General features: G+C 35.9%; 1 protein-coding gene across 3 annotated transcripts; it reads right to left on the bottom strand.

Annotated features, from left to right (window-relative positions):
- Window positions 1–911: 911 nt before the first annotated feature.
- On the bottom strand, window positions 912–22,194 carry LOC139763531 (trafficking protein particle complex subunit 13). 3 transcript variants are annotated; one of them, XM_071689710.1, is made up of 11 exons: window positions 22,040–22,186; window positions 19,689–19,857; window positions 17,310–17,394; window positions 16,217–16,350; window positions 15,335–15,452; window positions 11,445–11,465; window positions 7,096–7,192; window positions 4,894–5,126; window positions 4,649–4,749; window positions 2,423–2,573; window positions 912–1,954 (listed from the first exon to the last, which is right to left on the bottom strand). In XM_071689710.1, exons 1-11 carry the CDS (start codon window positions 22,077–22,079, stop codon window positions 1,808–1,810), a joined length of 1,296 nt encoding a protein of 431 aa, XP_071545811.1. In that variant the 5' UTR covers window positions 22,080–22,186; the 3' UTR covers window positions 912–1,807. The 3 variants fall into 3 exon arrangements, with proteins under 3 accessions (XP_071545811.1, XP_071545810.1, XP_071545812.1); XM_071689709.1 differs by lacking the exon at window positions 11,445–11,465 and adding an exon at window positions 12,532–12,582; XM_071689711.1 differs by lacking the exon at window positions 11,445–11,465 and having other exon boundaries at window positions 22,040–22,194.
- Window positions 22,195–23,644: the final 1,450 nt, after the last annotated feature.

Raw genomic sequence — 23,644 nt, forward strand, 5'->3', positions numbered from 1 at the left:
GGTGAGTTGGCGAGGAATGAGAGGCATTTATGAAAGCAGTGCTGGCATGTGCGAGAGGATCGTGTCGTGAGCAGGGGGTTGGTGATTGGGTGTGTGAGAAAGGGTAGTAAGTGGTGGGATGATGACATTAAACTGCTAGTGACAGAGAATATAGACATGTATGGATGTTACTTACAGGAAGAAGGCATGCAAATGAGTGGAAGATGTACAAGAGAAAGCAGCAGAAGGTCAAATGAAATGTGCATCGGCTGAAAAAGTGGACTGATGAGTTAGGGTGAGTAATTATCAACAAACTTCAGGAAAAATAAGAAAATGTTTTAAAAGGAGGTTAGAACTGTGAGAAAGACAAGAGAACAAATGGGAACAGTGATAAAAGGGACAAATGGGGGTCGTAACAGGCAGAGATGTGGTGAAGGGTAGATGAAGAGAGAGAGGAATGCGTTTCATGATAAGCTGGCAGATGTAGGATGTTTGGGTTGGGGAGGTGTGTCAGGTGGTTTGGTGAGATAAAAGATGGTGAAAGCCTTGCATGCAATCAAATGTGGCAAAGCACTTACATGGATGGCATTGTATTTAAATTTCCTAAGAAAGGAGGTGGTTGTGTTGTTGATTGGTTATTAGGGATTTTCAGTGTGTATATAGATCATGGTGAGATGCCTCAGAATTGCTGGAATGTCTGTGTGATGCCATTGTATAATGGCAGGAGAGACAGGAGCGAGTATTCAAATTACAAAGGTACAAGTTGGGTGCACCTTGCGAGTTGTGTGGAGGAGTGGTGAAGGCATGCACAGAGTATCAGATCAGGTTAGAACAATGTGGTTTCAGGAGTGTAGAAGATAAGTGACTCAGGTGTTTGCTTTGAGTAGCAGTCAATGGGATAAAGATAGAAATATGTCTTTCATATATTTTACTATAATTTATGACAATGAAAAGAATAGATTCTGAGCTTTCTTTTGGTTAAAATTTCATTGAAACAGAGGAAAAATAAACACCCTGGAAAGTTTTTTAGATAAAAAAATTCCTATTTTCCTGGAAGTGGTATAATAGATGGGACCAAAATGTCAAAAAAGTATGGATGAATTTTTTATGATGGTACCACTATGCAAAATGCATGGCAAATGACAGGCTGGTCAAGATACAAGAGAGTACAGATGAAGGTACAAGGATAAAAGACAAACAACTGATATGAGAGAGACACAGAAGTGAGCTGATTAAGGCTACTGCATTTGCAGATAATGAAAGTGGAATGCTTTCTGAATGTGTGCAATGGTATCATCTTTGGAGTGCAATTGGAAAAATAAAGAGAAGCCTGTATTAATGTGGAAGCCCATGTTTCAATTCAGTACATGGAAAATAAGTTCTGGGTGTCTGAAGGTTTACTGAAAGGCTGCATGCATTCGATCCACCTTATGTAAAAGGATATATACATAATTGTTATTAACAGATATATTAAAAGAACTGAGGACTTCAGCTCATACCCCACTGGCTGGAAAACAGGACTCTGGCACATGGATACCCAACTCCTTGAAATGGATTTGCTACCCTGCTATTATGTATACAAATCAAAAATCATCAAGAACTAATTTTGACACATCTTTAGATATCTATAAAAAATTCCATGCAAAAATCTCCAGTCAACAAAATTCAAATATGATGTTGGTGCATTACAAGTATACATTTCATGCTCTCATGAAACGAAAATTCTTCCTAAAGCAATAACAAAAGTCATTCTGAGAACTTAAATACTAGAAAACATATATTGGTAATATACAATATGTACAACAATACATACAACGGCATTAAAAAACTAATTTGGAACAGTTCCATTAACCCATGCTGAGAAGAATGCCTCCTTCTCTTGAGATTTTTCATTTGTTATAAAGACTTGTGCCAAATTTTCATAATTGTAGGTTCGTTTGAGGAAGGTGTCAGTCAGACGTACTCCAGCGATGGTCTGAAAAAAAATCATCTATCAAAACTATCTAATTCTCTGATGCCTGTTCTAACTGGAACTACCTTTACTAATATGAATAAACAAAAGCTGAGCTGTACTGCAATTCAAATAGTGACCATAATTCCTATTTTTAACAGATATGAATTACGAAGAACTCCACTGTAACTACTATCCATGCACTAGCCTAAAACCCCACTAGGATTGAATCACTTTAATTGGCCCATCCTTCATAGAGTCAGTACACACTTTCACTTCTACAGCTAATCACCAACTCTTTACATACTTATCTATATCTCGGATGACCATTATCTTTGGAAAAAGAGTTTCCACTGAACCCTGTCCTTACATTCCACCCTTACAAATACCTACTCCCACATAAATGATGTTAAGAGATTATATCTGAATAACTGAATCTACAATCATAACAGGTCTTCACATAAGTGGGTTCATTAAAAAATAAACACAAACCTGTAACCCAGTCTGCAATGGTACTAAAGACAGAGAAAGGTTTGTAGACTGTCCAGGCTGAAGTGATGGAAGACTGTGACTGCTAACACCACTCCATTCTGTACCACCACCACCTTCCAGGAAATCAAGGTGTAGTTCTAAGGTACGTTCACTGTAGAGGAACAACATTTTATACTAAATCTTACAGGCAGGGCTGTTCTACCTCAAATTAACAAATGCAAGGCAGGCAATTATCTTAAAAACACAGTTAAAACAATATCCTGTATTCTAAGCCTATTGCCAACATACATTAGTATCCAATCTTATGATAAAGAACCATTCATATAACATGACTGCAAAAATTCATCCAAACTTCACAATTATTATAAATGCTACAACCCTCTGTCACATAATTGATCCTCGACTGTTTCCATTTCAAATACAGCATCGAGAAACCAATGCAAATGAATGATAAATGAATATACATAAACCCTTAGCAAAGGATGACAGTGTGGATGTTGACTGTGCATAGATTGTGACAATTACACAGCTTTTATTCCTGCATTATTTGGGATAGGACAATAAATATCAAAATACTATGTTGTATCACTTCCTGGAGTTCTATGGAATATTAGGCCCAATTTTCATTAAGCGAATATGGAATGAAAGGTATGCATGGCAATAATACAAAACATTTATTCTGTAAAACCTAAAGTCCTATATACTTCTGATGGGATTAAGTCAGAATAAGGATTAAAAAAAGGAATGCCTACTAAATTACCCTCTTAATCATCAACATGCCCAATATGCCTACAGCCACTTGGAGCAAAGAGCTTTTCATTTATTCTTATCCATATAGATTTTATCATCTACAACACAGGAAGTTCCTCTTTATGTCAGTGCTTCATTTATATTCTCAACCAACTTCATTTTTACACTGTCCAACCAGTCTTTTGCCAGGCTGCTAGTAGTACCATTTTGCATGGTATCTATTTTCTTCCATTACTCATACATGGTTAAATCATTTCAACTAATACTTTTGCCAAGCAACGATCTTATCTTTTCTTGGAACATACAGAACTTCCATGAAAGGGAATAAATGCTAATGTATCTTGGGTAGTTGTATTTTGTCATCTACAATAGCCTCCTTTACAGCCTCTTGCTCAAAACAAACTCCTAAATATGTGAAAGCCTACAAAAGCATGAGGGATTTTTCTTCTGCAACGATATCTGTTTTTCCTCCCTCATTTATACAACTACCACCTCCAACTTTCAGGCATTTAACTTGAGACCAAACTCTTAAAGAATGCTGACATTAAAATTGATAAAACAACAAAAGATGTCTGTATTTCTATAAACCAGTTTACCGAATTATCAATATGATCTACATCTCTAATAAATAACACATGAATAAAGAGTAAACAGCAAACAGAAAAACGTAAACGCTTGTTAGACACTTACATGCCATTCATATGATTATATACCTCTAATAATTATCTCCTTTGAACTAGACCCTTGACCATCAACTCCCATGCCTTCACCTTCATCACATTAAAAACTTTTTATGTACTATCTGAGGTGCAAGTCTGGCCAGTAACAATTCACCAAGTCTTTCATATTGTGGGCACAAGCAGTTAGCAGTGTAAAATTACATATGAACTCGATCTTCAAAAACAAATCAGGTGGAGGAATCTGCATATTGTATTTGTGGTATAAGTTTGGTCAATATCCATGACATACTGTGTGAAACAACATATAGTACCATGATAATTCAATGAACTTGCAAACTTGATCTTTGTCCCTAGCCATCCAAATATCATTTAAGTGAATGTAATTTTAAGTAACTGCACAGGTCTGGTCAATATCCACACACCAAGTCATCAGATATTGTATCCAAGGAGGGAACATGTCAAAGACAAGTGTTTTTCTCTAGAAGAGAGCATGAATTAACTGAAAGTTCTCCAAGACTGGATGGATGCAGTAGTCATTACAGCACATAGGAATGAATGGAAGGACTATATGTAGAAACTTCTATTTCTTATTCCCTAAATTTCCTTGTAAAGTGATTTAATGAAATAATCATTGTTACACCCAAGAGTGAAAACTGATTTTTTTCCCATAACTCCCTACTTTCTAAACTTTTTCAATAAATTTCATCAATCCCTTAATATATTTGTTTGTTTCTAGTAAATAAATTTTGGTTGAATATTTGCAACAACATACACTCAGAATAACTGCATGTCTTACCATATATTTGTGATAGATAAGCCAACTTCAAACTGCTCTTCCAAACGCACCACATTAGGGATTCTTTCAACTGTCACTCTTACATCTCCATATTGGGGTGCCTACAACATATAAAAATTCCTCATAACACATTATTCAATATGAAATTATGATTAGTGTTAAAAAAGAAAAAAGAATTCAAATTCATACCTTTTCATAAAACAATATCCTTTGACACCAAAACAAGCAAAAAACAACAGCCTAACCATTCTTTGTAACTGGCTGGTCTGAAGTCGACCACGATCACCCATGTTTGTTCGCCACACAATGTCAAGCTTTCCAATTGCTGTAGCCTGACGAAGAGCTGCTGGGTTACTTCGAGCTTCTGGTTTTGGTTTTAGGCAATACAGGTACTGTCTAGTGTCATGAGGGTTAACTACATTCATCCTTCCAAACACCAGTGTATTTGAATCCTGTGAAATCTTATTCATGGAGATAACTGAAACAAATAATAAAGTCTTAGTGCATCTGCATGTATGGAGAACCCTTCCGTATGTCCATATGCATGTGTGCTTGTCTATGTACATACTTATGTAAATGCATAGATGTAATTGTCATTGACTTCAGTGCCAGTGTAAAGGTGTTATGTAAAAAACAGTCTGGTCTATTGACACTAAAGTGATGGTATAAATAATAATTTTGAAATTATGCAGATTTGTACAGTATACTGGGTTTCCTCATACCAGAGGCTTGCAATAGGCTGGAACCCCCAGCATTCTTCATTTTTCATTTTCTACATTGAAGGCCCTACTCACAGAAAAAAGTCCACATAAAGGCTGGGCCTTCATTGAAATGTAGAGAATTATGAAGCGGGAAAAGAAAAGACAAAGGAAAGTATTTACATATTTTGGAGGAAGTGAAAGAACAGTCTTTTAAAATGTGCCAGGTCATAGTTATTGGAAAAACATGAAAAGGTCGAGAGTTCCAAAGCTTTGTAGGGAAAGAAGCAGGTGCCAAAACGGCCAACCCTTGAGTTGGTAATGGCCACACAATAATCATGTAATATAGCAGCTAATGGTCTAGCTAATGGTTTGGGCACACAAGCAGCCAGCTCTTGGAAGCAAAAACCAAAGTAAAAGGGCAAGAGGGTCAGGTTTGGAAGTTAGCCTGGTACACTTTATAAGTTGGATTGCTTTCAACTCAACTCTGTCAAGTAAGCATGCAGAGATAGAACCACCCCAAACCTGAGAGCAGCACTCCATACAAGAAAGAAGTTTCAACATCTAAACAGGACACCAGTTTCTTAGATGCAGACTTAGCTTCATATAAAGACTTCCAGCATTTCAGAGTTAAAGGTTACGGGGAATCAGTCCAAAAAATTTTTTTCATACTTGTTTGTCATTTCCTAAGTGAGGTAGTACCCAGAACAGATGAATAATGTCCTCGTTTGCTCACATCCTCTATATATGACAGAGAGAGAGAGTGGATGTGAGCAAATGAGGCCATTCTTCACCTGTTCCTAGTGCTACCTTGCTAATGTGATCGGGAGAACAAGTATGAAAAATAATAGGGATAACAAGAATGAAAAATAATGTCTAAATAAGGGACTGAATGCCTCTTAACTTTCAACTTTTACATGCAAGTGTCTTCATATAAAGATTCCCTAAGAAATGGAAGTCTTTAATTGAATGCTAGTTTTTGCAGGTTTATGTTGAAAAACCCATCAAAATACTGTCATGTGCATGGCTACTGTGTGTTTCTTGGTCACAACTGGTGCTTATTATATGAAAATATCATGCCCTGAAAGTAATTCTGAAATGCAAATATAATGCAATGTTCTGCACGTACCAATGCTATTTTTCATATCGTTCTCAGCATAAAACTTTAAACAGCAATGTATTCTGCCTCATGATATCATATATAATAATGTTATCAACACTGTAACACTCCCTCAGTTTATACAATGACTCACCCTTAACAAATTTTTGCATTCTGAACTTTCTGCATAATGGTAAGCATGACGCGTTTCCTCTATGTACCAATTCACATACAACAAAACTAGGCTGCTTCTTAAATGCCATTATTAAGGGAAGAACAACTGAAACAGCATGAATAAATGAGAAAAGGATGAGGCTCTACTACCTCAATTCACATTCAGAGAATGTTGATGGAGCATTAGCACAGACTATAGCACCATCATAACTGTACAGGCATTTGAATTTTGGATGTTTTTATAATAATATGGTGTAAAAAGGTCTTCTAATGTTCAATTAAGTTTTGTATTGAAACATTAGCAAGAAAACCTGTAGTAAAACTTTTAAGTAGTAAACCTAAGTCAACGTAACACAAACAAGGTCTTCATACTAATTTAATAACTTACCACTAATGCACACTTTAATTTCATATACCTCAATAAACTAAGAGTTATAATTAGGGAATTCTTGAGAACTTATGGAACTTAAAAATACCTGAAAAGTATGGTGAAGGTTCTAGTTCCACCTTCTCTAAACACAGTGGCCCTGATGTGATGTTCTGGACCCCTGCCTCCAGGTACACCTCGTCTGACTAGTGAAGAAAGTACACTGTATATAAAAAAAATGCACATGTAGCTCGTCTACATAATACTTGAAATGTAAGGAAACAAGTTCATCTTTTTGGTACTTCAAAATCACAGCAATATTTGATACAGTATTAGTCTACAATATTCATCAATTCATCTACCAGACATTTGACTACTTTTTTCACATCATGGTATAGGGAAATTTACTAGCCATCATATCTTTAAATATCTAAAATTACAATAGAAACTGTCTTGAACATTAAAATTCTTGTGAAAGTAAGATAGATCATACTCTCATTGCTCTGATACTGGCAGATTTCAAAGTGATAAATGTGGATTTTAAATCTGAGAAGAGTTGCAAGGCAAGAAGAATACACTATGAATGCACATGCTTCAAGGTCCTGTCCTTGTTTCTAAGGGTTAAATCAATTAGGATTAATATAAGATGAAAATTTCTTAACATATATATACAGGTACACCACCGACTTTTTGGCACTCTTGGTTCCAAAGCCTCGCCGGATTAATCATTTTGCTGTACCAACCGTGGTCACGTAATAATAATTCATCAACACACCTCCAACTCACTAATTATACTTCTCCTATGTGTCTGAAGTATACCATGGACAGCTAAAAATTCAAATCAAACAAATATCAAATGTAAATAAAAAAAATAAATGAAATACAGGTACTTGTACAATAGTACGTTAGTTTGAATCCTGTGGGGTTCTTCTTTGTCTTCTGTTTTTAGTGTATTTCCAGATGTGCATTGCTAAAATACTGCAGTTTCATCTGCATTATACACCTGCTCAGGACTGAGGTGCTTATCAGCTACGAGTTTCACAAATTCCTCCACATACTTGGCAGCTCCTTCATGGTTTCCAGACCGCTTTTCTCTGCACACTTTATTCATGGAAATGCCATGACGCTTCTTGAATCTTTGAAGCCATCCTTCACTACAGTCATGCTCATGCTATAATTTATGTTCTTTATGGAACAACTTAGCCTAGTCCATTATCATGCTATCTGACAAGTCCACTCCATCACTCAGACGCTGTTGAACCATTCCATCATCACTCGATCATACTCAGTACTCTTACCATCTTTCATAGTTTTTCTAATCATCATTTGCTTCTTGGAATTGCTGTCAGCATAGAACTTCAATATTTTCTTCCTTTGCTTCTTTATATCATAAAAAGCTGATGAACCAATACTGTAGATGTCACCAGCTTATGTACCAAAACACCATGGCCCATTTTTTTCAACAGTTCTACTTTATCTTTGATCGATATGGACTGGTGTTTACATTTGACACCACGACTGACACACTCATATGTCTTAGAAGCCATAGATAGGGTTAGATTTAAGCAAAATAAGCTAAAAATCTCACAGAATTGCAGTATCACCACCAACAAGTACAGTGTAAAGAATGTAAATAAGCACGCCCTACACACAATGCCATTTGCGACCGCCCAGTAAACTAGTCTGGTGGCTGCAGTAATTTCAAGTTCCCTCAAGTAATTTTGTACAGACTAAAGGAGGTGCCGAACAATTAGTTGCCTGAAATTCGGTGGTGTACCTTTATAAACATTACAGTGACCTCCACCACTATTAACATATACACAGTGGCAGTTAGTTATCATTACACAATGAAAAAGAAATTTGCCTAGCTGATGATGATTGCCTACAGATGATGCCTGATAACTTTTTTCCTCTAATACCCTAAGGCATTCACAAAGCATTTGTTCTGGTGAAAAAATGGAGAGGAAAGTTGGGATATACTGCATACCAACCACTTGGTTTGTTTAGATTCAGACAAGTCTCCCTGAATTTTCATCCTACTCCCTGAACCTGACAGTAAACCGCATACACATGTTCCCTTACCCTTTATCCTCATATGCAGTCCTGGATCTAAGGGACCCAAGCATGATCTTTTTATTTTTTGCTTTAATCATGCTACAAACGCATGAGCTGCTACGATCTCTCACCTGATCTTTTACAAATTTTATCAATATTTCTGTTCTGAATGATATATATTGATAAGTGGAATTATGAGATTTTGATTAGTACCCTTACTTTCCAGTGCCTTGTCCAAAAACATTCTCTTTACTTTCTTTCAAATGCAATGATCTTTTTCTGTAATTTCACAAAATTTTTCTGTAATGAAATATACCTATCATAAGGGAAGAGTATATATCTATCATATGTAAATCAGTGGCACTTTAAATTACACACCATCACAGCCAGTGCCCCCTCCAGATGGTTGTGGAGCCCTAGGAAATTCCTGTAACATATGTCTATTTTCTTTTCCAGTTCAGCGTTCTTGTTATCTTTTATAAAAGTCATTCTATGGTCTTACAAAAGATGAATGTAACCTTAATAAACATTAGCATCAATGATCCTGATCCTTTATTTTTCATTTCCTTCTCTGCCTATCTGCAGTGACAAACTTCATTTTCTTTTCACACTTTAATATCTCAAGTGTATGCAACTGGCAAATACTTTGATAATGTAAAGGCCAAACTAACAAATTTAAAGGGATGAATATGCAAATCCACAGTAATAGAAATCTTATTAATTTCAGCTGTACTAAATTTTCAGGATTTTACAGGAAGGGCTTATAAATTTCACTTATGCACATCAATGTATAGCCTTTTCAGTTAGATTTACTTTGTGTCTCCCATAATCTAAAATAACTACCACAGCTACAATGTTACTAGAATCACACTGGGAATACAACTGAATTATTCATGTATAGGTAAAACCAAGTCCAAATATCAGAATTTCAGATATCTGAGAAATCCAGAGTGTTTTTCATAGAAATTTATATTTCATGATCTACGTCCATTGTTCAGAAATCTATTTTTCATGATCTACTCTCACTGTTCCTATTCAGTTTAAAAAGAGTGTGACACTATAATCATATCTAGAACTAGAAAAACAGCAGAAAAGAGGTATAGTATTTTACTGGCATGATAGAATGATAAAAATTTTCATTTGCTTGTACAATGACATTTCATGCCACAACAGGTTTTATAGGAATGTAATCCCATCATTACATGAAAGATGGCTTTACTATATCACCAAGTCTGCTTTATAGCAATTAATTCTCTTTCAGGCTCAGTCGTCTGTTCCTGATGCCACCTTACTGAGGCAGAACATGACTAGCAAGTCAAAGAAAAAATTAGAGAGAGTCAGAATGCTGTTAGAATGTTTCTGTGCTACAAAAGAATATTGATATTAATCTTGACCCCAAGTTAAAAAATCACATTCCCACTCTTTAAATCTGTTTATTCCTACAAAGTTTCTTTTTCCATCTTCAATAAAATTTGCATCATAATTCTAATGAAACTATTACTGTTATTCTTAATGAAATACAGGAGCTATGTCTTAAGAAATCATATTATAGTATCTCAACAGTATTAATGGTTTCTACAAGAGAATTTAGAATATGAGCTGCTACTTTAATGCAACTAGACTCCTTTCTAAGTCTTTATAACAATTCTCGTGTGAAATCAAGGTCTTGCTCTCACAATAATTTCCATTCTGATATGTGTGCTACAATCTCATAATATTCTCAAATTGCTTTGATCTTTTCTTAAGTTCAATTTACATCAGACCTTTAACTCAAAATAAAACTGTAGCCTCAAATGAACATTTACTGAAGTACAAAAAGCTTGATAAACATTTTCACAAAGCTAAGACTTACGTGGCAATACCTCTCCCAGATACTCATGTCTTTAGAATTAACTCATTGGATGTATGTTTGCAAATACTGCCTTGTACAACTATGAGGAGTCTGGCTATTAATCATCAAAACTTTATTTGAATACATTATCAATAAATCAGTAACTAAGTCCTGAAAGTTCTGAAGTTCTGAAGTTCTAAGTTCTGAAAAAAAAAAAATGTGATGGAAAGTAGGTATGGGCTTTCCACAGACTAAACCTAAATTCTAAACTACCTTTTTACTGTGCATGCAGCATTTCATTACATTTTATTTCCATGCAAGAAATTAATCTACAATAGAGTTATGAAGATTCTGGTTTTTCTGAAAATTTTTCCATCAAAATCTTTAGTTAAATTACCTAAGACTATTAACTGAAATGAAAATATAAAAATGAAAGTGAAGAATTAGAATCTGTACTTACAATATAATCCTGCAAGCATGTTCAGGGCAGCAGGCAATCATGCAGAAGCAAGCAAAATGACCATGCAAAAACATGCTGGAGTTAGATATGCAGAAGAATAAAAAAAGCACACCTGTATCTTGTTGTGTGCCAACTTGAAAAGAAATCAGGTCATTCTTAGATCCAAAATTGGTTAGACTACTATTGCATGGTTAGTCTCAATATACACAATTAACTATCAGCTATACTACAGTCTAGTTCTGCTAGTGCAAAACTTACAATAATGCCATGAACTAGCTGGTGAAATTCATTACAAAAAGCATAAACAATTTACATTAACATAGATTTCAGTGATAAAATTGCTCTATCAACCATGGGAATTTTTCTCCTGGAATTAACATTAAGCATGACTGGTCTGGTAGCTCAATATAAAGTCATGGAATACAAAATACTCTTGAGAACAAGGGAGGTTTCTCCTGGAAGAAAAATCAAGCTAGACTGGTCTCTTTTCTGCAAGTTTGCCTAGGCCACAGACATACCACAGAAAATTTTTAAAATTTCCAATTAATTCATTCTCCCGTTAATATTTTCTCAAAAGGTAGAAATCAAAAGCCTGCTTAAATCCACTAATGATCTAGAGTCAGAAAAGGTTTGCACCAAGATTAAGTGGCTAATACATAAGTACTAGAGAGCTACAAACATCAAAATACCTGAACTAGCAAAGAGGTATGAATTAAAGACTAAAACAAATGATGTTTGAGAAAAATATTCCATTCTTCAGAGCAGACCCTCTTCTTCTTTTCAGATTCAAGCTTGCACAAGCTTCCCCATTTGGAAACAAAATTTAGAAAGTTGGGTAGTTCACTGCACTAAACAGACAAAAAGGAAAAAAATCATCTTATTATACGAAATCAATCATCTGAAGAAAAAAAATCAGGATTTGGATTCTCACTGGATAATTAAAAGTACAAAAATAATATGTAGGTAACCCAATGATTATGGTATCATCCCACAAAACATGTGTTATAAACATGTAAAAGTACATCTCAACATTGTTAATCTTGCATAATGTAATTACCACTCTGCTTCTGGTAGTGATTAGTTAAGATAATATGTAATAACACATCACAATGAAATCATTAATAATCAAACACATTATACATGAAAAGACCACTCTTGTACTAATACTTAGGAATGCAAAAGAAATTACTTAGTCTCACTTCTGCTGTTCCAACTGTCATGTAGATCTTCCTCAAGTCTGGCCAAGATGCCTCAAGGAGAAAAATAGGGCAAATCAGTCTAGATGATCATGATGTACCCAAGCATCCCAAATTCAACTTACGATTTATCAAAGGCTGGATTAAACTTCAAAGGAAGCACATTCTACAGACAGAGTAATCCAGAATAAACCTGGTTCGCTTTCCACACACATTGGTTAGGACAGGCATCAGAAATATATAAAGAGAGATAGATATATAGATATTTGTCCCTTCTTTTGGAAAAGTAAAAACTGGAGGGGAGGATTTCCAACCCTCCACTCCTACTTCCCTTATAGTTGCCTTCTAAGACACAAATAAGAAGTATCTTTTCTCCCCTATCTGTTCTTAATGCTACCTCGCTAATGCGGGAAATGGTGAATACGTATGGAAAAAAAAAGATATATAGATTGAATCATTCACTGTGGCTAAATTGTGTACTTCCCTTCATTATATTTATTCTTCACTGTGGCTGGGGAGTATATGACAAAAATCTTCAATGACCTGTCTCTGCCCTGAGGTGAAATATACAGCCATTAATGCTTGTAGTAGCATCCCATGCATTGTTACCTACTTTACAGCCTAAATCATTTTCCATAACCTGGTCAGTCTATGAAGGGAGGTCAAAAAGGCCTGTGCTAGGCCTCTACCATTGTGTTATGCAATATCTTGTGAAGCTTTGATGCTCTCACAGCATAACTGATAGTAGTAATGAAAATTTTTAGTAATGATATTAATTCATGAAAAGAAACACTTAAAAAAAATCTTATCACAAATACCTGATAGCACTCCTGGCTTTGTATATGTGTACAAGTTTCACCATGATGAGATGTATATCCTTTTATTTAGAAACCTATGTTCTAGTTGAGTGTTATAACAACCATTCTTTTTTTTTTTCTAAGCTGGAAGCTCCAGTCACAGACAAAATGCCACATCAAGGGTGGGCCTTAATCAAAGTATAAAGCTTAATGAAAGAGAGAAAAAAAGAGACAAGGAAAAGTATTTACTATGTTAGGTGGAAGTGGAAAAAACTGCCTTTTCAAAAATGTCAAGTAATAGTTATTAGAGTGTTCCATAGCTCTGCGGTGTAGGGAAAATTTTCAAATATAACCAAGAGTATCCTGCACATGAAGTGTACAGTAGATATCATGACTGCTCTCCTTAATCCTCAGCTAACACACTTGTAAAGCTGAGAGAGGATACCTGTGCAAGCTGTGCATGAATCTCAAGGCTCCCATAATGGTACATCCTTAAAATCAAACCCCCACTAAAATCCTATCAAGGTAACTCCTAAGAGCTATGTACTGAGAAACTGAGTCTGCTTCTTCAGACTTCTCACACTGAAAAAGCTTTCAAAGATGATGGTTGCTTAAAACAACGTTTAGACCAATCAAAGCTTAACATAAAGTATTTGTGAACAGGGCTTAAAATTGCATCATACTTTGATATCCTTACAGATACTGTAAAGATAAGTTTGGGGACAGGGATCCAGTGATTACTGAGATTCATCCACAGTTTAAGACAAAGCTGACCACAGACTCGATATCAAACTAATCACAACTAAATTCACCTGAACTAGACTTGGAAATCTTCATAGATCAGCCATCCATTCAAGGAATATCATACTTTTCATCAAATTATCCACTTCAGTCACATCTGTACTATCATTTCAAATTTCCTTTTTCACAATCTGCATGTATGACTTAAGGAGAAGGAAGGCTCAGAGAACTAGGAATAAGAAAAGAACTGGTGGTGCAGTCTTTCTACAACAATTGCAAGTTTAATAGCATCAGTAAATTAGCCATCTGGTTTTGGTGCACAGCCTTTTCTAGTTCTATATTGCACACTGGATTTAGGTGGGATTCTTAGGTGACCATGTTAAAAAAGGCAATTGGTTTTTGTTACTCAGGTCCTGAGAAGTTGCATATATCTTTCACTGAACATCCATGACATGGAAAACTGTTGTGAAGAGACACAGTCATGCTACCATGAATATAACAACAAGGAGAAAACATGAGGATAACAAAAGGCATTCTAATATCATTATTAAACAGTAATAAAGTTGGGCAAATACAAAGAGTGAAATATATTAGTAGCAAGTACAAAAGGATTTATGTTTCTGACATACATATCTATTAGGGAGAAAAATAAAATAAATTTTCCAAAGATGTGGAGTATGAGGAAAATCCATTCTTACTCCACTTCACCATCTTTGGAGATACCAGATATAAGAATGAGGTAAAGTATACAGAAAGGCATATGGTAGTTGCTCATGCCAAGAAAGAAGTGCTAAGGAAGTTTAGCCATATAGAGGAAAGCATTACTGACTACATTTGAGTACAGTGAATGGATAGAGAAAAAGGGATAAACCAAGAGTAAGGTGAAAGGAAACAGTATGGATATGTGGCTGAAAGGGCTATATATATAATGGAATTTCTGTCATTAGGAGGACAAAATAGATGGATCCTCAGTTTGTGCAATTCAGCTAGAGAGGGAAGGATGATGCACCAAAAATAGAGATGAGATCCAAGGGGTTAAACGAATGACTAAATCACACAGAAACATACAATTTTTTGCACTGGAGTTCACCAGTTCTAGAGACTCTCTTGCCATGGCCACCTTCTTGAGAGAGTTCCAGAAGGGAACAGGCATCAAATATAGATAGATATATAGATAGCGAGGGCATATTTATCATGGGAGATGATCTCAATGGAAGAATCACAAAGTATTAAAGTAAGATTCCAAACAAAAGGAGTGAGTTTCATACCTCAGCATTATAGAATTTAGTCTTCACATCCAGAGGCTTCATAACTTGGAACTTGAAAAATTTACGAAAGCTAAGACGATCTCCAGAAACTGACAAATAACTTACAGCACAGACCAAACTAAAAGAAAAGAAAATAATGTGATCATGATGAGAACAAGGAATTATGTTTCTACTGTGTATTTTTCCCACCCATTACAAATATATCTAATGTTACCAATACTATCTTACATGCACCATAACACTGTATATACCTATCCATTTTCTATATGGCATCCTAATCACACAAAGAAGGGATGCAAACCCTTCTCCTTAAAACTGGATCTTGGATATATGGTTAAGGTCAGTCTCTGATGAACCACAGATTAACAACAATGTAAGGTAGTAGAGAAATAATATTATCTATCAAAGTAGAGAGAAATAATATTATCTATCAAAGAAAATGTGGTTAGTGCTATCTGCTAGCCCTGCTATTCTGACAAAATCTCGTCACAGGTAGTTAGATACCTGCCTGGACAACCTACATGTTAAGATCTTTATAAATCCAATGTCTACCTCTAAATAAATTAAGTATAACCCTAATCATACTTGATAAACCAACTTTCATGGAATCAGGAATGAACTGTGGGGGAATGAACACGATCAAAATTATAATACTGCATCCATCTGTAGACATCTTATTGAAAAGAATTAATCTGATGACAGCCCTAAAAAATTACTTATGGTTTACACAGGAAACTGATATGTGGAAGTAGGTCTTTCAGAAAATTCCAGTGCTGAATTCCAGAAACAACAGAACAAGACAAATTTTTCTAATTAAGAAAATGTGACTTGCCAGCATATAAAGTTTATCAACTAGTTCTTACAATTATAAATCAAACTAACATGTGTGTGCCAATGTCTTTAACTTCATGTTGAATGACTTCATTGATGGTTCCGTTCCCTTCCAATTGGTGAAGCATCTCATTCTCTTCTTCACCTAGCAATGGCACTCGCTGGTTGCTCATCTGCAAAACAGCCTGTAAAGTAAATAAAACAAAATAATAAGCTTAAGAACTTCCTGGGTATGAGAGAGGCATGGCAATAAGAGGTGTGGTTGAGACAGCCAAAGAGGTTGTCATGAAATAGTATGAACATATGGAGAGAATGAGCGAGGAGAGGTTGACAGAGGGGGGTATATGCATCACAAGAAGAGGGAAAAAGGAGAAAGAGGAGACCATACTGGAGGTGGAGGGATGGAGAGATAGACATTTTCTGTGGTTGGGCCTGATCATGCAGGAGGGAGAAACATGGTCACTGGATTAAGTAAATTGGAATGATGGGGTATAATTGAGAGGAGAAATTGCTGTCCATGGAGTGAACCAGGGTATATGAAGTAGCTGAGGTAACCATGGAATGATCAGTGGGACCTGACTGTGGATATGGGGATGTGATTTTGATTTACTGCACATGACAACTATAGAATGGATGTCAGCAAATGCAGCCCTTTTTAATCTATTCCTATTGCTACCTGGCCAACACAGGAAATAGTGTTTGACCTTCTATAAAGGCAACTTTATCTACCTCATCATGTGCTCTTTCCAGATTCATAAATGCCACAAACAAATCCTTGTTTCACAAAGTTTTCTTAAAGAAGTGAGTTACTGTGATAATGACTGATTAATTAGGATTTTTAAAAGTTAGTATGGATCATAATGAGGTCTCCAAGGATTGACAGAGTGTATGTATAGAGCCACTGTATAAAGGCAAGGGGGGAAAAGGTAAGTGTTCAAACTACATAGGTACAAGTTTACTGAGTGTACCAGGTAACATGTATGGGAAAGTGGCATGTGATGCCAACATAGCTGTTTAATTAGTTTATGGATGAGGTGGTGAGGTAGGTAAAAGCAAGGGTCTTGATTTTCTATTCAGTATTTGATAGGGAGGGGAAAATCTTATATGTAATCCTGTTATTTTGCAAACACTCAAGATATCTCACCTTAATTGAAACTTCTCGGATAGTTTCATTCCCATCGTTATGAACGCAGAGGCAACATGAAAATGTCTCACCCAGATAAATATTTCTGAAAAGCAGTATATATGTCTTGTAGCTTTAATAGGTTAAATACAAATCACAATTGCTATACACTTCCCTCATTCATAATAAAACAATTTACAAAAAAATAAGAGCCAACATGGTTATGACACATCAATACAAGAATTTTCATTGTACAAGTCAGAGATAATCAACAAGCACCTTTCTTCTTTTAAATTAAAACAATCCACGAAAATAAATTTAAAACTAACATGGATAGAATGGTATATTACAGGTATATTCATAACACACAACATGCAACATTCCAATCATGCTATCTAGAGATGTATCAGATGTCTGAATTAAGAGATCCACAGATGTGGATGTGTATGCAGATATCATCCTTACATATTTTGTGGATATCAGTTTCTAAAAACAGCGGATGTGGATGTAAATGTCAGACTTTGACATCCATGTGCATGCAGATGTTTTCAGGATATTTTGTTAAATATTTCAACAGATTATGAATCATTTATTCATTATAGAACATCAATCAATTCCAAATGGCAGCTACTTTTGTTTCAAAGTACTCTGTGATTGTGGTTTCTTATTGTTATGACGAGTTTCAGCCACACAAGTCATGCATCCCAACCACTTTCCCCAACCTCCTTCCTTTTGAAAGTGGTTAACTTAACTCCTACTCTATTAACAGCTATTCTTTCATCACCTACTATAGATGCTGAATCACTCAATCTTTTTGTGATACCATCACAAGGTTCTACAGCTTCTGCACATTTGGACATTACTAATCATTCTATGAAGCTGGGTTGCTTTATTTTGGAGTTGGCAGCAACATACAAACATAGTGACTCCTTTATTTCAAGTGTTCTTTTCATCATGTGCAAGGTGCTGTTCCACCTTGTGGGTGTATCATGGACAACACACAACTAGGGTTCTTGCAGCCTGTCCTGCATCTTTTTTAGTTCAACTTGTGCCATCGTTGAGTGATGAAAAAAATGAGTAGCAAAGCTGCGACATTTCTGAATTATGTTGTCTATTTCATCCTGTGATGATATTCCAGTTTTAACAGCTTGTATTTCATGCACAGCACAGTCCAAATTATTTACACATGACAGGAAGAGAGCTCTTTTCATATTTGCTCCAGCATCACACAAAACACAGTGCACATTTATACTAGAAATGTCCCACTTCATCAAATCATCAAACTCTCTAGAAATATATTCTCTTGTGTGCTGTTCTTGTAGTGGTGCACATTTATACTAGAAATGTCCCACTTCATCAAATCATCAAACTCTAGAAATATACTCTCCTGTGTGCCGTTCTTGTAGTGGCTCAGCACCTGAAACAAAGTTCATTCTTTCAAAGTCCTTATTGATAGCATGTGCAGTTAGACTCAGCAATGAAACACCTGCTGAGGTATCTGACCACACATCAGTTGTGAAGGAAATCTCAATGTCCAGCTTCAATACATCAATCAATCCTTTTATTTCACTGAAAACACTCATGCATGTCACTGCATATCAATGAGGAATAAAAGTTTTGCTGCTTCAGCCCGTATTGTGGAGCAGCTTCAGCCATCAGTCTCATGTATTCTATGTCCTCAACACAAATGATTGATAAATTATCCATTACTAAAATTTCTGCTACACACTTCTCCAGTTTCATTGATTTAAAGTTAGAAACATCCCAAAGTTTTCCACCGAAAATATTCTTCAACATTGCTTTATGTCTGCTTTTCTTTTTCTGTCTTTAGTTTCTCCACTAACTTCTTTCTTTCTTCTGATTCTCACTCTTCAAACTGTTCTTTCTGCATTGATTTTATATGAATTTTCAAAGAAGCAGTTCCACTTCCCTTTTGTGAATAATCTGCGCTAAGTTATTTGGTTGTTCTACAGAGTACCTCCACACTTAACTGTTTCTTGATACCAATGTACATAAAAAAAAAGAGTCAAGGCTTGGTAAACTTGATCATTTCACTTTAAGTAATGCAATCGAGTGACACATTGCCTAACCCTGAAGCAAGCTCCTCTACACTGTAGCCAGTGCATGGTGACTTATATGACACACCAGCTCCCACGCAACATTATCACAGTGATAAGTACGTGCCAGTACTTGTTTTTCGGTCTTCTGTGTATCCACAACATCCTCTTTGTGTGTGGTAAGGAAACGAATGTTTATCAAATCACAAATGTGGATGTGGATATTTATCACAAAAGAGGGTGCAGATACAGATTTAAAAAATGATGCAAATTTTCTGCATATGCCGATAAGGATATCCGATATATCTCTAATGCTATCATATCTTGTGCAAAGGTTACTTACCCAAAACTCTGAGGTAAAAGGAGCATGTGTCCAACCCCAGTATTTGGAAGTCCCTGAGGAATGGCTATATCAGCACGAATATCAGCATTAAGGTGATCACCAGGCAAATCTCGAGCATCACAGCCTACAGCTAAGCCCGTGAATAATGAGGGCCGAGTCAGCCGCATAACTGTGGATACATTCAATTTGTAAACAATTAACCAAGTTATGGTGAAGATAACTAATAAGAAAATATGCAAACTTTAAGCTAAAACTATAAACTAATAGCATTTTTTGTACTTCCCTTCCATTTCAGTGTAGAAACACTGAACAAACTTAAAATATATTTGATGCAATACAATTCAAGATGCACATAGCTGTTGACATACAAACAATAGATACTGAAAATCAAGTGAATTATCTATACTACATTCCTAATTAAATGCAATGGACCAAAAAATGTATAGCCTCTGCATCATCACTCATACACATCCTCAACCTGAGTCCAGTGTTAAAATGAGGGCATGGATTTCCACACTTGTAAAAATTCCTCTTAGCCTTCACTTTATACATTAAGCTTATTTGTCAACTGAGACCAAACTCTCCAATCAATCCATTTTTTAATCTCAACATCTGAAACATCTCTTGCCTAAACCAATTTTCTAACTAGATCTTTCCATCTCTTCCATGGCCTATCTCTCTCCTACTGTACTTCACTACAGTATATCCTCTTGACCAGGTTCCTATTGTACTTCACGGCAGTTTATCCTCTTGACCCATTTAACATTCACCATAAAAGTGCTTTCAGCCTGTGTTGGATTAACTTATTAGAATAAGTAGCAAATACTATATGCCCACTTCTTTTGGGAGCTCCTCATGCATAAGGAAAATAATGAAAATATTTCAATGAGTTAAAAAATCACATGAAAAATTCAGAGTACATTAATAAAAAAATCTAAAAAAAATCTAATGATTCTCAATCAAGAAAAGGGACATAACCTGGCTAATCAATGTAAAAGTATGTAACACCCTTTTAGAAATCAAAAGAACCTATTTCAACCTCACCTCATTCAAAACCAGCAGCCATGATTTCTTTCTATTTTCGATGTAATAAATTAACTATATGATATACATCCATGCTTTCAGGGACATGCTGACCACCAAATAATGCAAACAGAAAACACAAGACACCTGGGAGCAATGCCATCCATCTTCCTGAGCAATGAGTCATTCCACTTGGTCCTGAACACCCCATGACATTAAATATGGTAAGTCTTTACAATGCATGTTTTGGCTGATAGGGCAGGTTAGATGTGGTTTCCATCAGTTTTGTTGATTAATATGTATACTTCACCTATTGCAAATAACTACATTCTACATTTTCCCTGGTATTCAGAGACCTTTCCACTACCACTTATTCATCATTGTAGAATACACAACAAATCTCCATATCATGCAGTGCTGGTCTAAATTAATTCTATTAAGTTATAGGAGTCCATACATTATTTCCATTGTACCCTTAACATAAAATTTTCCCAATACTTTAAACCTGTTTCTTTGTAAAACCACATACAGATAAAAAGTCAAAGTAAAAACCCAAAAGACCCTGTCTAACCGTTTTATAAAAATCACGGCATTTAGAATACAACACTACTTACTACTGTAAAACAAAGCCATTCATCAGTCATGTCCAAGTTCATATAAAAAATCTTCATGTCCTTAAAATAAAAAAAATTAATACTTCGTATGTTAAACATCTATCCATTATCACTCATCCACAAACGAATGGAATATAGAGGTTTGATTTCCTACGACAAGATTAAAACAAATTACATGACATTCATTCTAAATCTAAAATCAACACCTAGTCTCTCTAAAAAGCCAAAATGTAAATTAGAAATATACTAATATCAAACTGGACGGCTGAAGGCAACATGGGTGGAAGTGCTACAGCCGCCCACAGGATACTCGACTGAAGGGCACCACTTTGAACTGCAGCTCTGTCATCTGTTTGTTGATACTTCTTGGTAATTGGCGACATGCTCTATTACTGGCATATTTCGGCTACTGGAAATAGAAATCTTGACATCTATGGAGGGTGACTTGAGCTCTTAACAGTATCTACAAATACCTTCCAGGTACTTACCCTACCTCATAACCCTAAATTTCCCGATAAAGATCATCCTCAGCACCACAGCTTTAATCAAGCAAGTTATAATACAAAGCCCTAAATCACGCCCCCGGCACCTGTGTATTATCAATTAACCATTACAAGGCGAGGCAGAGACTAATTAATGAATCACTTGACAGATGAGCGTACCTAAGCTGACAATTTAGTTAAATCAGTTATATTACCAAGACCCGTAACCTACCTTTCAAACTCAGAATATGATCCTTGTCCTTGCTGTCCATCCTATCTATATTGTTGTCTCTCCTGATGTAAACATCACAAGTCAACACCAACTTGGCAAGGAAGATGTACTAAGAGAAGGGAAACTAAGAGTTAGGGAGCCATCTCGCGGCGCACGACCGAACCAATCTTCCATAGAAAATGGCATCCCTGTTGAGGGCTATCTATTCTAGTTTAAAAACGTGTAACTTGTAATGCTAAAGTAAAGGCCATGTATGTAGTGAGAACGTGTATAGTCTTATGATTATCTTGAATACCTAAAGCTGTTCATAATCTTCAAGTCTAAATAACAAACTACCCAGATGCCGATAGTAACACAATTGTTTTATTGATAATTTAACAGGGGGGAAAATGTTACAGCTTAGGGACAGGCTGCAGCTTCAAGTGCAGAACTTAGAAAAGCGATGCTGGTGGAGAGATGAGGCAGGTGTTTCATGGGAAGAGTGATTCGTTGCCCTGCACATCATTGTCAGAGATACTTTTAAACGTTGATGCAATAAATGCAATGGACGAAAGGCCTTTAAAATCATGGGGCCCCAACTATTGGTGAAAAATCTAGTGGCATATCTATAGATTTCTTCCCTTATATTTATAATGAACAATCATGCTTTTAGATGACCACAAATTTCAAAGATACGAGCACCCATCAACTCGCAAGCTTTGTAAAATATATATATATATATATATATATATATATATATATATATATATATATATATATATATATATAAAGTTTTTTTGGTATGTTGTTATAGATACTGAACAAATAAAAGCTGACAGTGTAATCATCCCATAACATCGGTCAAAATGGCCGCCGCTCGATAAGCAAAACAGAAGTGATACTGCACAGAATATCAAAAAATCTATTAACTTTACATATTCTACAAGGAGATTTCTATGAATAATGTCGGTGGGGTTTATATATATATATATATATATATATATATATATATATATATATATATATATATATTTTTTTTTTTTTTTGCTGCTGTCTCCCGCGTTTGCGAGGTAGCGCAAAAAAACAGACGAAAGAAATGGCCCAACCCATCCCCATACACATGTATATACATACGTCCACACACGCAAATATACATACCTACACAGCTTTCCATGGTTTACCCCAGACGCTTCACATGCCCTGATTCAATCCACTGACAGCACGTCAACCCCAGTATACCACATCGATCCAATTCACTCTATTCCTTGCCCGCCTTTCACCCTCCTGCATATTCAGGCCCCGATCACACAAAATCTTTTTCACTCCATCTTTCCACCTCCAATTTGGTCTCCCACTTCTCCTCGTTCCCTCCACCTCCGACACATATATCCTCTTGGTCAATCTTTCCTCACTCATTCTCTCCATGTGCCCAAACCATTTCAAAACACCCTCTTCTGCTCTCTCAACCACGCTCTTTTTATTTCCACACATCTCTCTTACCCTTACGTTACTTACTCGATCAAACCACCTCACACAACACATTGTCCTCAAACATCTCATTTCCAGCACATCCATCCTCCTGCGCACAACTCTATCCATAGCCCACGCCTCGAAACCATACAACAT

This window comes from Panulirus ornatus, chromosome 47 (assembly GCF_036320965.1).
Source record: "Panulirus ornatus isolate Po-2019 chromosome 47, ASM3632096v1, whole genome shotgun sequence".
Classification (NCBI taxonomy): domain Eukaryota; kingdom Metazoa; phylum Arthropoda; class Malacostraca; order Decapoda; family Palinuridae; genus Panulirus; species Panulirus ornatus.

What these genes read in the sequence shown, in the direction of transcription:
- LOC139763531 (XM_071689709.1), bottom strand. Translation starts at nt 22,079, where the DNA reads ATGGACAGCAAGGACAAGGATCATATTCTGAGTTTGAAAG. An exon ending in AAAGACATTGGCACACACAT is followed by an intron (nt 15,453 to 16,216) that starts GTTAGTTTGATT and finishes CTTTTCTTTTAG; the next exon opens with TTTGGTCTGTGCTGTAAGTT. An exon ending in TTATCTATCACAAATATATG is followed by an intron (nt 2,574 to 4,648) that starts GTAAGACATGCA and finishes GTTCCTCTACAG; the next exon opens with TGAACGTACCTTAGAACTAC.